The 16,234-nt window shown below is 43.1% G+C and overlaps 1 protein-coding gene across 6 annotated transcripts in view; it reads left to right on the top strand.

Moving 5' to 3' along the window:
- Positions 1–7,104: 7,104 nt before the first annotated feature.
- PCS (glutathione gamma-glutamylcysteinyltransferase 1-like) overlaps positions 7,105–16,234 on the top strand; it is a 73,293-nt gene continuing 64,163 nt past the window's right edge. Inside the window, exon 1 of one of the 6 annotated variants that reach the window (XM_088899509.1) lies at positions 7,105–7,434. Coding sequence is in view for 3 of the 6 variants with exons in the window: in XM_088899508.1 (XP_088755634.1) it covers positions 7,360–7,434 (75 nt within the window). In the remaining 3 variants the exon portion in view is untranslated. 6 annotated transcript variants of the gene reach the window in all.

The raw sequence follows: 16,234 nt of genomic DNA on the forward strand, positions 1-16,234 counted from the left end.
GCGCGTGCAGGGCTTCCGTTACCCCCAACCAACCCATTGGTTTTTCCCACTTCTCAAAACCCTCTTCTCCCTCTCCTCCCTCTCGAGTGCCTGACCCTGACCCTGACTACTTCTCCCACGCCAGAGCATCTTCTTCTTCTCCGGCACCGGCACCGGCACCGGCAACCGGCGGTACTCTCTAATTCATCTTTTCATCTCAATTTTTTTTCTTTTTTTTTCTGATATTTTCGTTTTTCAGATATTAGAGAAACCGGCGGCAGTCATCTTCTCCTTTTCCGGTACCGGCACCTACAACGGCAACTGGAGGTACTCTCTCCATCCCACCTTTCACCTCATTGTTTATTTTTCTTCTTTTTCTCTGATGTTTTCGCTTTCCAGATATCAGAGAAACCGGTCTCCTTCTCCGGCACCGGCATGCAGGCTTCATGCCATCCAATTAATAATTCAGGTATACATGCATGCAGGCTTCCATACCATCCATCTTTTAAATATTTTTGGTAGAACGGGGAAAGCTTCTGCTGCAGTGATACTTTTAGGGAGCATTAGCAAAGAAAGAATAAAAAACACCGCGCAAAACATGATAAACGTCTCCCTGCAAGGCTGCAATCTCTCCAATCATCCCCTTCTTGTCTCCATTCTCTGTCCATCTATGTTCCTTTGTCTCTACCCAATCCTACCCTTTTGCCTTCTGCAACTGCAGTGCCAATACAACAAAACTGTTCTTTAGAATTACAAATCCCCAAAAACAGAGGGCGGCATACACAAACATTACAGAGGAAGAAGAATAGCACCATCTCCCCTCCAGTCGTTGTTTCTTTCTTTGGCCTGTACCTCTCAAAATGGGTACTGGTTGGCTGAGAGCCTTCTGTACTTCCATCCCTCGAGACAAAGAAAACACAGACAAGCAGCAACAAGCCCGCACTACGAGTGTTAGGTCCCAGTCAAAACTAGAAGGATAAAAAGGGCATTCTTGTTAAGGTGAGAATAAGACCATAAAGTTTATTGATTTTCGACTCCCTTCACCATGTGGTGAGGTGGTCTTTAAATATAGAACTTCTTAACTTCCTACCATTGAGATAGCCTCAAAGTAAGGGATTAGCTCTCTAACTACCTAGCTGATTCTAAGGCCTTCTCATACTAACAACTTAACAGAAATAATAGATAACTTATTTGACTCAATCTTATGCTTAAGACCAGCTAACTGTTAACAACATGTTTGAGACTAGCTACCCTTAACAACTAACTGCTTGGCCGCTTCTTGTGGTTGGCCGAATCCTGCTCTCTGGGTTCCTGCTCTGCTGGGCCGCTCCATGGGCTTGCATGGGCCATACGTGATGGGCTGGGTATGTATGGACCCAATGTCAGTCCACGTACTTTGGGTTACGCGTGGGTACCCTCTTCGACCTTCGCGGCCCATCATTGCCCCCATCTTGAAGATGGACCTTGTCCTCAAGGTCCAGATTTATGTACTTCTCGCGCAACTCTTGGGAATTCTCCCATGTGGCATCTTCACTAGGAAGGTTCTTCCATTGGACGAGGCTCTCCTCCACGAAGGTGGATCCTTTCTTCACCCAACGATTATCCAAAATAGCGGCCGGTTTAGTGATGAGTTCCCCTTCCTCATTTATGGGTGGTAATTCCGTGCTTGTGGCAGTGGTGTCGCCCACCTGTCTTTTGAGTAGGAAAACGTGGAAAACTGGATGGATGCGCGAGCCCTCAGGAAGTTGCAGTCTATAGGCCACTTTGCCTATTCGTTTCTCCACTTTGTACGACCCATAATAGCGACTGGCCAGTTTGTGATAGGCCCCGCTTATGAACCGTCTACTGTCGGTATGGGTGGAGCTTGAGGAAAACCAGATCGCCCACTTGGAATTCAATGTCTCTTCTTTTAGCGTTGGCCATTTGGATCATGTGGTTAATGGCCGCATGCGGGTTTACTTTGAGTTGTTGCAAAATGGCATCGCGAGAGAGCATGGCTTGATCTACCTCTTCTACTGGGGATGTTCCACCTTGGTAATTTGGAATACGAGGTGGTGGTCTTCCATATAGTGCTTGAAAGGGCGTCATTCCGATAAATGAATGATAGGTGGTGTTATACTAGAATTCTGCCCATGGCAGGAAGGAGCTCCACTTCCGAGGTTGCTGAAAAACAAAGCAATGAAGATACTGCTCTAGACAACGGTTGACCACTTTTGACTGTCCATCAGTATGGGGATGGTAGGCGGAGCTCATATGCAATTTGGTACCAGACATCTTGAAGAATTCCCTCCAAAAGTGGTTGATGAATATAGGATCTCTGTCACTAACTATCGTCTTTGGCATCCCATGCAACTTCACAATTCCTTCTACAAACCTTTCAGCTACTACCTTCGCCGTATAGGGATGTGGCAAGGTCAAGAAATGAGCTGATTTAGTGAGGCGGTCTACTACCACAAAAATAGTGGTTTTGCCTTTGGAGGGTGGTAGTCCCTCTATAAAATCCATGGTAATGTCATCCCATACTTGGCAGGGAACGGGTAGTGGCTATAGCAGTCCTGCCGGGGGTAGAGTGTATGCTTTATTCTTTTGGCAAATGGCGCAAGAAACTACATATTGTTGAATATCTTTGTACATAGAGGGCCAATAGAACTGTTGTGCAATACGTTTGTATGTGCGTAGGACCCCAGAATGTCCACCATAGGGGGAGTCATGGAACTCTTGTAAGATTATAGAAGCGAGGGGGGACTGAGGAGGAATCACGACCCGGTTTTTATAACATGCCAGTCCATTTTTCCATGTGTAGAGAGCTCCAGGATTCTCCATTGCTTGCTTGCTGATGTGGATCATGTATGGGTGGTTGCTGACATCTTTCTTGATGGTGTCCCACAGAGATGTTTGAGGCATATAAAGAGTGTTAAGGCTAGGACTCCCCAAGACTCTCGAAAGTGCATCTGCAACAGAGTTTTCTCGTCCAGGCTTGTAGATGATTTCATAGTCGTACCCGAGCAGTTTGGATACCCATTTTTGTTATTCGGGTGTTCCAATGCGTTGCTCTAGTAGATACTTGAGGCTGTGCTGATCGGTCTGGACGTAAAACTTGCGGCCCAATAGGTAAGGTCGCCATGTTCGTATTGCCTAAACAATGGCGAGCATTTCTTTGGCATATGTGGACCAACTCTGTTTGTTGACGCCTAGAGCTCGGCTCATGAATGCAATGGGTCATCCCTGTTGCGTTAATACCGCTCCAATACCTGCTCCGGAAGCATCCAACTCAATGGTAAAAGGCTCCTCAAAATTTGGCATTGCCAATGTGGGAGTCGTGGTCATTGCCTTTTTTAAGGCTGTGAATGCTTCTTGGGCTTCGGTGGTCCATTTGAATTCACCCTTCTTGAGAAGATTCGTGAGGGCTCGAGCTATGATCCCATAGTTACGGACGAACTTCCTGTAATACCCTGTAAGGCCTAAGAAGCTTCGCAAGTCAGTAATATGAGTGGGTTGAGGCCACTTAAGCATAGCCTCAATTTTCCCTTGGTCTACCTTGACCCCGTGGGAAGTGACAATGTGTCCCAGATACTCCACCTCTGGCTGACCGAATATGCATTTACTAAATTTGATAAAAAATTGGTGATGCCTTAAAACCTCAAAAGCTGTTCGAACATGTTCAAGATGCATGTTCCAGTTGGGACTGTAGATAAGAATATCATCAAAGAAAACTAGCACAAATTTACGGAGATAGGGTCGAAAGACAAAATTCATAATAGCCTGAAATGTGGAAGGTGCATTACACAAGCCAAAAGGCATAACCAAATACTCATAGTGACCATTGTGTGTGCGAAATGCCGTTTTATGAATGTCCAGTGGGTGGATCCGTACCTGGTGATATCCGGATTGTAAATCAAGTTTGGTAAAAAAAGAAGCTCCATACAGTTCATCTAGCATATCGTCAACAGTGGGGATAGGAAATCTATCCTTAATGGTCATGGCGTTGAGTGCCCGATAATCGGTACAAAAACGCCAAGTCCCATCTTTTTTCTTAACTAGCAAGACAGGGGAAGAAAATGGACTTGTGCTAGATCGGATGAGTCCCAACCGTAACATATCTTGTACTTGTTTTTCGATCTCAGCTTTTTGGAAATAGGCATACCTGTACGGCCGGACGTTGACAGGTTCCGTTCCTCCTTTGAGAGTGATGCGGTGGTCTATCTCTCTTCGTGGTGGCAGTTGTGTTGGTTCTTGGTAGAGATCGCTGAATTCCGCCAACAGTTGCTGCATATCCGGGCTTAGTTATGGAGACACTTCTTTTGTGATTGCTTGGAGGCAGACGACAAATAACGAGTGTTCTTGTTTGATCCCCTTCGTAATCTGTCTGAAGGAGGCAGGCTGAATTGTTTGGTGGTCGATCCCCTTCAACAGCCGGTGTTGGTTGGCCCAAGAAAACTCCATCGTCATTCGCTTCCAATCACATGCCATAGTTCCCAATTGCTCTAGCCAATGGATTCCTAGTACCATATCCAACCCAATTAGTGGTAAAGAATAAAGTGTCAAGGTGAATGGAATACCTTGTAGAAGGACATGCACGTTCTCAAATCTTCCTCGGCACTTAAGGGGTTTGCCATTGGCTACCTTGACGTTGAACGGCTCGGTAGGTATTACTGGTAGGTGCAACAGTTCGGCTATCTTATTGTTGATGAAGTTATGGGTGGATCCACTGTCAATGAGAACAATCAATTCGTGTGATCCTACCTTGGCCGTGACGCGCATGGTTCTAGCTACTGACCAACCCGTGAGAGCATGTAGAGATATTTCCGGCTCCCTGCGCAATGCGGTGAAGCTTTGTTTGGCATCTTCTGGTTCGTCGTCGCTGCAATTCCCATTGAGCAGTAACAGTTGCGGTCCCTTGCATTTATGCCCGGGCCCAAACCTCTCGTCGCAGTTAAAACACAAACCTTGAGCACGCCTCCGCTGCATCTCTGTCCAAGAAAGACGTTTCAATGATGGGGGGGTCTTCGTCTTTGTCAGGAAAGAGTCACCAGCGGTCCTGGTAGCTGCATGTAGAGTCCTCTCCTGACGACGCAGCTGCTCATCCTTCATTCTGGCCAAGCTGATGGCCTCCTTCAAGGATTTCGGTTTGAACATCCGAATCCCGTTGGCTATGTCAGTTTTGAGCCCTCCCATGAATGTACCGACTAGCGCCTTCTAGGTCCATCCGTGCACCCTATTGCCCAGTCGTTCGAACTCTTTCTGATAGTCACGTAGAGACCCCGTTTGTCGTATTTTGGATAACGACTCATCGAAGTCTTCACAGTTGGTTGGGCCGAAACGGGCCCAGAGTTCTTCTACAAAAATCTTCCATGTTACCTCCTTTCTGTCTTCGATATAGGTCCAGCGAAGCCATTGCCACCATTGGTTTGCTTCTCCTTCCAAATGGAAGGAAGCTAGTGACACTTTCTGTGGATCCTCGATGTGTTGGTATTCGAAGAACTGATCAACACGGGCAAATCATTCGGTTGGGTCATCACCTGCATACTTGGGAAACTCAAGCTTGGCTAACTTTGAGGAAAACGTGGGTCATCCTCCTTCTGTATTGTCACGGGACTGTCCGTAGGAGGACTATCCACTGCGTTCATTAGCGTGGCTCGTAGATGGTTCCTGCCGTGCCAACAAGACTTCAGACATCTTACTAATAGCAGCCTCAAGCTGGTGTAACTTGTCATTAACACCTAACTCGAACCTACTCAAACTTGCTTGGAGTCCTCCAAGCCCAACTTCCAAACTCTCAATTCGTTTTTTGTTGGTTGCCATGGAGCCTAGCTTTGATACCAATGTTAGGTCTCAATCAAAGCTAGAAGCTAAAAGGGTATTCTTCTTAAGGTGAGAATAAGACTATTAATTTTCAACTCCCTTCACCATGTGGTGAGGTGGTCTTTAAATACAGAACTTCTTAATTTCCTACCATTGAGATAGCCTCAAAGTAAGGGATTAGCTCTCTAACTACCTAGCCGATCTCAAGGCCTTCTCATACTAACAACTTAACAGAAATAACAACAACCTAACAGAAATAATAGATAACTTATTTGATTCAATCTTATGCTTAAGACCAGCTAACTGCTAACAACATGCTTGATACTAGCTACCCTCAACAACTAACTGCTTGATCGCTTTTTGTGGTTGGCCGAATCCTGCTCTGCTGGGCCGCTCCATGGGCTTGCATGGGCCATACGTGATGGGCTGGGTATGTATGGACCCAATTTCAGTCCACGTATTTGGGTTACGCGTGGATACCCTCTTCGACCTTCGCGGCCCATCAACCAGCCCCAGCCCCAGTCCCAAAGCTGTACAAAGTTAGCCCTTTTTCTGTCCGGCGGTAGCAATCCCTCAACGCCGCGCTTGAAGTCCAATCCCTCCACCCCGCGCTTGCAATCAGAACCAGTTTCAAGCCCCAGCTTGCGGTGCCGAACGACCGCAGCGTCTACTGTGCCACCACCATCTTCGCATGACAACAGTCCCAAGCTCCAATGCAAGACTACAGTGACAACAAAAAGCCCCCGACTATTTCAGGGCTCCAACCCATCGTCTCCCAGATCGCCTTCGACATTTTCCCTCCTCAAAGGGGGTTGGTTTCGTACTGGGAATCTTGGTGCCGGGAGAAGGAGACCGGTTTTTCTGATGTTTGGAAAACGAAAACATCAGAAAAAAAGAAAAAAAATAAACAATGAGGTGAAAGGTGGGATGGAGGGTACCGCTGGTTGCCGTTGTAGGTGCCGATGCCAGAGGAGAAGATGACTCTGCCGCCGGTTTCTCTGATATCTGGAAAACGAAAATATCAGAAAAAAAAGAAAAATAAAAAATGAGGTGAAAAGATGGGCTTGATAGTACCGTCGGTTGCCGTTGTAGGTGCCGGTGCCGGAAAAAAGAAGATGCTCTGGCGAGTGAGAAGTAGGGGTCAGGCGAAGCTGTCGAATGAAAGGTTTGAACGAGTAAAATGGGACTTTTGAGGGATAACGGAACGTCCGTTAGCCTCGCACGCGCTGTTTCGCGTCTCTCGTGTGAAAGGACAGGTGGCGGATGGTGAGAGTGTGGGGCGTTTGTGGGGAAAAACTGGGTGGGGCGCAGATTTGAACTCAGCCAAACCCGGGCTATTAACTTCGTATCTGGATGTATCAGCCGCACATCGGGAACAACGGCAACCACGGTATAAACTACGTGAAAGCTTTGTCATCATATTTTGGACACAGAAAACAACTCAGAAAACATCGGGATTCATGTGCGCTCTCTTCCACTGAAGCTAAAAAGTAAGTGCGCTCTCGTCCACTTCACTGTTCCACCTTCTACTTCTGTGAAACCCTACACTATTTCGGTCGGTGGTGGAGAGAGAGAGAAATGGCGATGGCAGGTCTATACAGGCGAGTGCTTCCGTCTCCTCCTGCGATCGAATTCTCATCGTCGGAAGGAAAGGTTAGTTATAGTTCCTTCGGTTCCTACTATCTGTCTTTCGTCGTATGATTACCATATCTTTGTTACATTTCGTTTCATTACGAAAAGAATCCATGTTCACAGAAGCACATTGACCGTATTTTTGTTAACCAAACATGTAAATTACAATTCTTATTTTACTTATATTTCACTTGGTTTCGGAGACTGAGTGATGACTTGTGTTTCAGGTTTTCTACAATTAGGGAAATTTTCTGAATATCGTGGTAATGGTTATACCTCTTGGTTTTGATTGAATTGTTAATTGGTATTAGATTCAATCGGTGAGTAGGTAAAAAGTTCATAGGAGGGAAAGGCAAAAAAGCGGAATTGCTTTTGTATGGGTTCCAAACTTCCTATGACAATACATGGCTATATACTTCAATAATGTGAATTTGACATATTCGAGCAATGAATCTGCATCTGCTGGAATTCACATTGTACCCTCGGATGGTATACAATTCCACGTAAACCGAGAGTTCGTGCGAGGATGTCGGTGGACAAAGTAAAAGAGAGGCATTGGCAACCCTTATCCTCGGGGGGGGGTTATTTATGTGGAGTTACTCAAAGATGGGTTTGCTTATGGAATCTGTACTGTCTTAGATCCAGAATCCATAGCTTGCAACGGAGGTCATGCGCCAATTGCCAAATCAGTGACTTTGGTGGTTTTTGGAAGATCTTAGATATTGTTATTGAGTTTGGAAACTGATTAGTGCTGGCTTATTTTCAACCAGTCAAATCCATCGTCTATTTGAATCATGAGTGGTTCTTCTGGATAAAGCAACAGGGAAAGAGCATACGGTGATACTGTTGGGTTTTGGAAATTGATTAGTGCTAGATTATTTTCAACCAGCCAAACCCATCGTCTATTTGAATCATGAGTTATTCTTATGGAAAGCAACAGGGAGAGAGCATACGGTGATACTGTTGGGTTTTGGATATTGATTAGTGCTAGTTTATTTTTTCAACCAGCCAAATCCATCACTCAGTTGGAACACATTCTTCATTCTATCAAGTCATCTTTACGTTCTTAAAAAGCAGTAGGCACCGATGGGTGAACTTGACCACACACTCATTCTTATATCCAACACCACATGTGAATTTAGATGCCTTCCATCCACTCTTACTCAAGAACACTACTTGGCACTAATCATATGAGAACCTGACTTCACTGAACACTCTTTCCCTATCGCTCTCCTATAGCCAGCTTTAATAGCCCTCTTCACATGATCACATTCATGGAGATTGACCATAGTCTAGACTGAACTGGCCTTGAGATGGTTTGTTTGTGGAATATTGTTCTTGGTGGCAGATCATCTTAGTTGTCTCTTTGATGGTACAGTATCAGTGTCTTATTGCCAAAGGGGCAAGAGCTCTAAACCAGGAAAGAGACAAGGGTTGGGTATACTGTTTAGGGCTTTCAAAAGGTAAATGAAATGGAAGTGTTATAGGCAAGACATAACGTGAACATGGTGTTAGGCAATGATAGCTGACCTAAAATCTCGTGAAATGTAAAGCCTACAAGTATGAACATAATCATTATTCTTTCTTAAAGTTTAATAAAGTTACAAGTTACCATTCAAAAAGAGGAAAAAGAAAATACAACTAGCCCCTCCTAGATGAAAACTGTTTGCTGAAGTGGTGAAGTAGAAGAGTAAGAAGAGAAGAGAAGAGAGAAGAGAGCAATGTATGGGCAGCAATAACTTCTAAGCCAGCCCTAGAAACTAGAAACTTATATATATATATAAGTTCTTAGTTAGCCCTCAGTACAAAATAAAACAAGTTTAGGCCCAATAACTAAAGGCCCATAACAGAACACAAAACTAGAATATAGAATGATAAATAAGCCCACAAACACTCCCCCTCAAGCTAAGCATGGATGCCAGTCATGTTTAGCTTGCCAAGTAAGCTTAGGAACTTTATTGAAGACATGCCTTTTGTCAAAACATCAGCAATCTGCATCTCATCTCTGAGGGTGTGTAAGGAATGCAAAGTTCACCTGAGACAATCTCAATATGCTTAGTCCTATCATGCTGTACTAGGCCTTGTTGTCACAATATAGCTTAAGGGGACCATCAACTTTCATTCCTAGCTTGCCTAGGACTAGGAGAATCCTAAGCCACAATAGTGCAACCACATTTTGTTGCAACACCATGTGCCATAGCCCTATATTCAGCTTTTGCACTTGTTCTTGCAACCACATTTTGCTTTTTTACTTCTCCAAGTAACCAAGTTCCTCTCCAACAAATGTGCAATATCTGGAAGTAGACTTCCTATCTCCAATTGATCAAGCCCAATCGGCATTAGTATATGCTTCAATTTCAAGTTTATTGTGCCACTTGAATAGAATTCCTTTCCTTGGACATGTCTTCAAATACCTAAGGATCCTTTCAATTGCTTTCATGTGAGGAATCTTGGGAAAATGCATGAACTGGATGAGTAGTCCTCACCAATTGACTCCTGGAGACAATGGTTTTGCTCTATTGGTGTATTTGTTGGTCTACTCCCCATCTATTGGTGTACCTTTTTTTGCTCTATTCCTGTGACCTTACAACTTTAATCCCAAGGAAGTACCTTATATGGCCTAGATCTTTAATATCAAATTCAGATGCCAAGAACTCTTTCAATCTTTTTATCTCTTCTAGATCATTCTCTGTAATTACCATATCATCCACATGAGACTATGAGAGCTATAAGCATATTACCTTGTTTCCTTATGAACAAGGTGTGATCTGCACCACTCTGAGTGTATCCCGCTTTCTTCATGGCCCTACAAAGCTTCTCAAACTTGCTTAAACCCATATAATGCTTTCCTTAGCTTGCATACCTTCCCATGAAAGTCATAGCCAGGTGGAGGATTCATAAATACCTCCTTATGTAGATCCCCATTCAGGAAAGCATTCTTCACATTCAATTGATGTAGCTCGTAAGAAAAAATTGCAGCTAATGATAATAGAACCCAAATTGTATTAAGCTTTGCAACAAGAGCAAAAGTCTCCTTGTAGTCAATCCCCTCCTGAGTAAACCCTTTTTCCACCAACCTGGCTTTGTATCTTTCAATGGAGCCATCCTCCTTGTGCTCTACAGTGAACACCCACTTACACCCCACTGTGCTCTTCCCTTTTGGTAGATCCACTAAGTCCTAAGTCTTGGCTTTCATTAAGGCTTCATTTCCTCATTCATTGCCTCTCTCCATCTTGGATCAGACAAAACCTCTGAGTACCTGTAGGAACATGGACAGAAGAAAGAGCAGGCACAAAGGAGTAGTAACGAGGAGATACACAAGAATAAGAGACATATTTAGCAATGGGATGTCGAGTAGTACAAGAACGGACAAGCTTATGAAGAGCAATGAGAAGATCCAAGTCAGAAGTAGGAATGATAGCAGCTGTGATTGGGTTGCCTGGATCCGTTGAAACAGTTTGATCCGAGTCCAGTTGGTTGCTGCCACAAGTTGGAGGATCTCACTTCCTTTTCCTGTAGACAATTCTCATATCTCTCTATTGTCTATTAGCCACATCAGTCCCTTTCTCAACATTTGGAGTAGTAACAGGTTCAATAGGAGTCTCACCAGATTCACCTAGACAGCTAGAATTAGGAGGATTAGGAGGCGAAGGTGGAAGACTCAAAGCTGAAAGTTGCACAAAAAAGGAAAGGAAGGATCCTCTTCCATCCTACTAGTCTCTCCTTGAAAAGGATTCCTAGAGGACTGAAAATAGGGTTGAGACTCAAAAACACTATATCCTTGGTGACGTACTTTCTCTTGGTAATTGGATCATAGCACTTATAACCTTTTTATGTGGGAGAGTACCCTAGGAAGACACCCTGTATTGCCCTAGGGTCCAACTTTGTCTTTTTAGGATCCTTGACATGGATGAAGCACACACAACCAAAGACTCTAGGAGGAAGAGGAAAATCTTAAAGGTCAGGACAAAGGACAAAAAAGGAGTTCTCATACCCAACACCCTAGATGGCATTCGATTTATTAGATACAATGCGGTAAGGATTGCTTGAGACCAATAGTTCTTGGGAACCTTGTGTTGAAATAGTAGTGCTCGAGCTATCTCCAATAAGTGTCTATTCTTGCGCTCAACAACCCCATTCTGTTGAGGGTTACTAGCACAAGATGATTGATGCAAGATACCCACATCTTCCATGAATAGATTCAAGGAGCTTTCAAAATATTTAGCAGCATTGTCTGAGCGAAATTGCTTAATCTTTTTGCCAAACTGAGTTTCAATCATTTTATAAAATACTATGGTTATCCGTGGAACCTCATGCCCTTTTAACAAGTAGATCCATGTGCATCGTGAATAGCGATCAATAAAGCTAATAAAATAACGAAAGCCGTCTATAGAAACAAGGGGTGAAGAGCCCCACACATTAGAATAGACTAAATCAAAAGAAGCTTGAATTTCATTACTAGAAATTGGATAAAGAGTTCTACATTGTTTTGACAACTGACACACTTCACAAACCAAACTCTAACTTGAAACACACTTAAACAACTCATAAAACAATCATTGCATCAAAGAAAAAGACAAATGACCTAGCTTAGCATGCCACAAATGTAACCTAGTTACGGACTCCTCATTATCCTGACCACTGAAAGTAGATGACTGTAAGGCTGAACTGATGTTTGCATCAAAATAATAGAGACCTCCAGGCTCATGACCGCTCCCAATTGTTCTCTTCGTCAATTTGTCCTAAAACACAATGAGTAGGAAAGAATGTTATGCTACAGTTGAAGTTTTTTGTAAGCTTAGAAATAAATACTAGGTTTGAAGCAAGATTGGGAACATGCCGAACAAATTTAAGGGAGAGATCCTTGCCTAGGTTAACCTCCCCCTTTCTAGAGATGGTGGAGAAGAAACCATCAACTACTCTCATTTTATCTTGGCCAGACATCAAACGATAAGAAGAAGATAAAGAAGACATGTGTGTCATATGGTTGGTAGCACCGAAATCAATAATCCAAGAGTTACTATAGGACCAATCACATTGTGAGCAGAGATAGTACCTGATTAGGCAAGAGAGGTGGATGCAAGTGGATTGTTCCTCAACCGAGCCATAAGTTAAAGATTTCTACCTGATCAGCTGTGAGATCCAAAAAAGACCTTGATGTGTGGGAACTAGTGGTCTGTCCCATTGGAAGAGGAGCAACTGTGGGTGTGTTCTTTTGGCTTTCAGCTTTGTTACTTATGACAACATTTCCATGTGTTGTTTGATTCTTCTGAGGCTTCTTGTCCTTTCTTAATGCATCTGGTTTCAGATGAGGGTAAAGAATCCGGCAAGTCTCGTTCAAATGTCTATCTCCTCCACAATGGGAGCACTTGAGGTGCCTCTTGTCTGAACCCTTGCCTCTTTTTTGGTTTGAAGAAATCAAGGCTGAATAGGCTGCACTTGGGTGTGTACTTGCATCTCTTGCCTTCTAGCCTTTTCGTTCCTTACAAGATAGTAAACATGCTGTAAATTTGGAAGCTCATCCCTTCCCAAAATTTGAGATTTTATACTTTCATATATCGGGTCTAGGCCAACCAAGAACTTAAAGGCTCTGTCTTCTTCTATCTGTTTATCATCCTTTCCTTATCTCTTGCATTCTCCTAGTCAAGTACAAGATGGTGGTCCAACTCTTCCCATAATCCCCAAGATTGCAAAATAAGTTGTAACAGACAATCCCCTTGCCTTAATGCAACAATATCTTGTGTTAGTCTATAAATTCTTGCATTGTTCTTCCGCTGTCCATAGGTTTTAAACACCTTCTCCCAAATCTTAAAGGCTGTAGGGAAGTGCTGAACAGTCCTTGCTACCCTTGGAGTCATTGAACCAAGCAGCTAGGACATAACAATAGCATTCTCCTTACACTAGGTTGAGTATTCAGCATCATCCTCTTTAGGTTCCTTCTTTCCATCTATATAACCCATAAGCTCCCGAGAAGTAATGAAAAGTTTGGCTGAAACAGACCATTCTCTGAAGTTATATTCATCCAACAACGCACTGGTGATTTGCAGACTATGCAGATTTGGATTTTCCTGGTTTGAGGATCTCCCACCAGTCCTATTGTCCTTAGAGGACACTTTCCCTGATATTGTGGACATGTTCTACTCCTAACAGCAACCTACAACTGTAATCTCAAGGAGAAAGACAAAGTTTAAAACCTGTTGAAGCTGTTACTGAACTGAAAACAGCAGATATCCTGTTGAGATTTATTTTCTGTGACTCCTGAGTCCTCCCCACACCCACCGGATGTTAGAAGAAGCTTTTTTTTTTTTATTTAAAAAATAAAATTTAGCTTTTTATTAAATTGAAAAACAGATTACAGTTTCTTTATCTACTCTGCACTCCAGAGTACTACAATATACAAATAAACCCAGATTATGTAGATCAACATCCCACTGTTGTGATACAGCCAGCTACAATTTAGCCCAAAATAAAGTAGGTCTATCAACTCCTTGTTTTGCTAGAGTATCTGCCAGTCCATTCCATGTCCTTTTAACCCATCCAAAAGTAGAGTTAAATCTCTTAGCAAGAGAGTCAATCTCCCTGAATGCAAATCTGTACTTCCATGGTGCTGAGTTTACTTGCTTAGCCCAAGCAATGACCAGAAGTGAGTCCCCCACCATCTTCAATTCTCTGGCTTCAAATTGTTCTGCTAATTTCAGGCCTTGTAGGAGTGCCATTGTCTCTGCCTGAATCGAGTCTCCATACCCAATTGGTCTTGAGAAAAAGGCCACAATTTCCCCATTGTGATTAGTGATTACGGAATACTCCCCTTATTCCTGCTCTCCCAAGGTTTCTAAGGGAGCTGCTATCAAAGTTCAGCTTCAATTTATGTGGTTCTGGAGGTTTCCAATCCATCTTGGTAATCTCTTTGTGTGTTCCCATCTGTATCACTTCCTTCCATTTTCTCATTATATCATTTATTGAGATATCTTTGAATATGCCAATAGTTTTTACCCAGTGTGCAGATCTGATTTTGATTGTTTCAATTACTTCCTCTCTTGACAATCTCTTCTCATTGAAATACCTTTGATTTCTTTCTTCCCAGATGGTCCAAACTACAACTGCTCTTGTTACCTTCCATAAGCATTTCACCTTTTTTTTTTCCTGAAACCACATAGAATTAGAGTTGAATAAGCTAACCACATCTTGTGGGGGTTCCCATCTGCAGCCAAAGAGTGAGGAAAAGTTCAAATGCAAGATACAAAAGAGCAAGAGATTAGTAGATGAGGTAGGGTCTCACCACTAGCCAAATAGAGGATACAAACATGAGGAGAGAGGCATTTAACTGGCTTTCTTTTCTGAAGCAAGTCACAGGTATTAACCTTTCCAAGAAACACTTCCCTACATAGGGTTTGCACTTTGGAAGTGATTGGATTACACCAAATTTCTCTTAATAGAAAAGTTTCCCCCAAGGGATCTGAATGGGTAAGGGTGTTGAAAAAGGAGGCACAAGAGAAGTGACCATTTGGGGATGGAGACCAGACTCTCCTATCCATAGAATTTTGATCCAAGAAGACTTGTTCCAAATTTGAAAGAAGAACTAGGGCGTCACATTAGTTGTCCCTCAAACCCCTTCTAAAGCCAAAGTCCCAGTTTAAACCAATCTCTGAGAGTAATCCAAACCTAGCAACAGGCTTAGTCTTATAGTCTGCAAAATATAGAGAGAAGGGAATTGCTGTTTAAGGGGTGATTCCCCCAGCCAGAAGTCTTCCCAAAAAAGGACTTTGTTTCCACACCCCACATCATATCGAATACAATTAAGGAAAGAAGGAAGTACCTCAAAAATTGCTTTCCAAGGGGAAAAAGAAGCTGCTTGAGGTACTAGTTTTGCATCCCAGCCATTGTTCGCTACACCATGTATGCTTTCAATGACTTTGTGCCACGATCTTTCGCTTTCTAGGGGAAATATCCAAAGCCATTTTCCCAAGAGAGCTGTATTCCTTTTAACTAGATTTCCTACGCCAAGTCCTCCTTGGTCCTTGCCTTTACATACCTGTTCCCACTTTACCCGATGGTCTTTCTTTTCATCTCCTGGCTCCCACAAGAAATCTCTCATTATTTTTTCCAATTGCTTTGCAATTTTTACCGGGATTCTAAAGGTGGATAGGTTGGCTAGAGTGGATCTAATCGAAGTGATTCTTCCCCCCATGGAAATGTAGTTCCTCTTCCACATGGCTAGCTTCCTAGAAAATCTTTCTATTATGGGTTTCCAAAATCTTTCTATCTCGAGATAGTCTTGGGGCAAGTCTTTTACTTCACAACCTAGTACTTGCACTAACAAGTCAGTTTCTTCCTCTCCCAAGTTTACTTCTGCCACGCAACTCTTTTCCCAATTGACTTTTAGGCTTGAGACTTACTGAAAATGTTCTACTAGGATCTTCAAGTTTCTTAAGCTGGATTCTGAGTAGTCCTTACAAAATATGGTTATGTCATCCCCAAATTGTAAGTGGGTTACCATAACTTGATTTCTTCCTACCCTCCACCCTCTAAATTGGCTTTCTAGGTCAACCTTTATAATCAGCCTACTTAGCACCTCCACAACCAGGGTGAAAAGGAAGGGGGAAATGGGATCTCCTTGCCTTAGCCCTTTTTTTGCTGGGAAAAAAAATCTTTTCCCACACCATTGATTAGAATTGAGAAATGACCTGAACTGATACAACCTTTGATCCATTTTTTCCATCTTCCACCCAATCCAACCTTTTCTAGTAAACGTAGGCGAAATGACCAATCCACCATGTCATAGGCTTTCTCAAGATCTAATTTACAAATTAAGCCTTTGCCT

The sequence above is a fragment of the Nelumbo nucifera genome, chromosome 3 (genome assembly GCF_055504915.1).
Source record: "Nelumbo nucifera cultivar China Antique chromosome 3, China Antique-T2T, whole genome shotgun sequence".
NCBI lineage: Eukaryota > Viridiplantae > Streptophyta > Magnoliopsida > Proteales > Nelumbonaceae > Nelumbo > Nelumbo nucifera.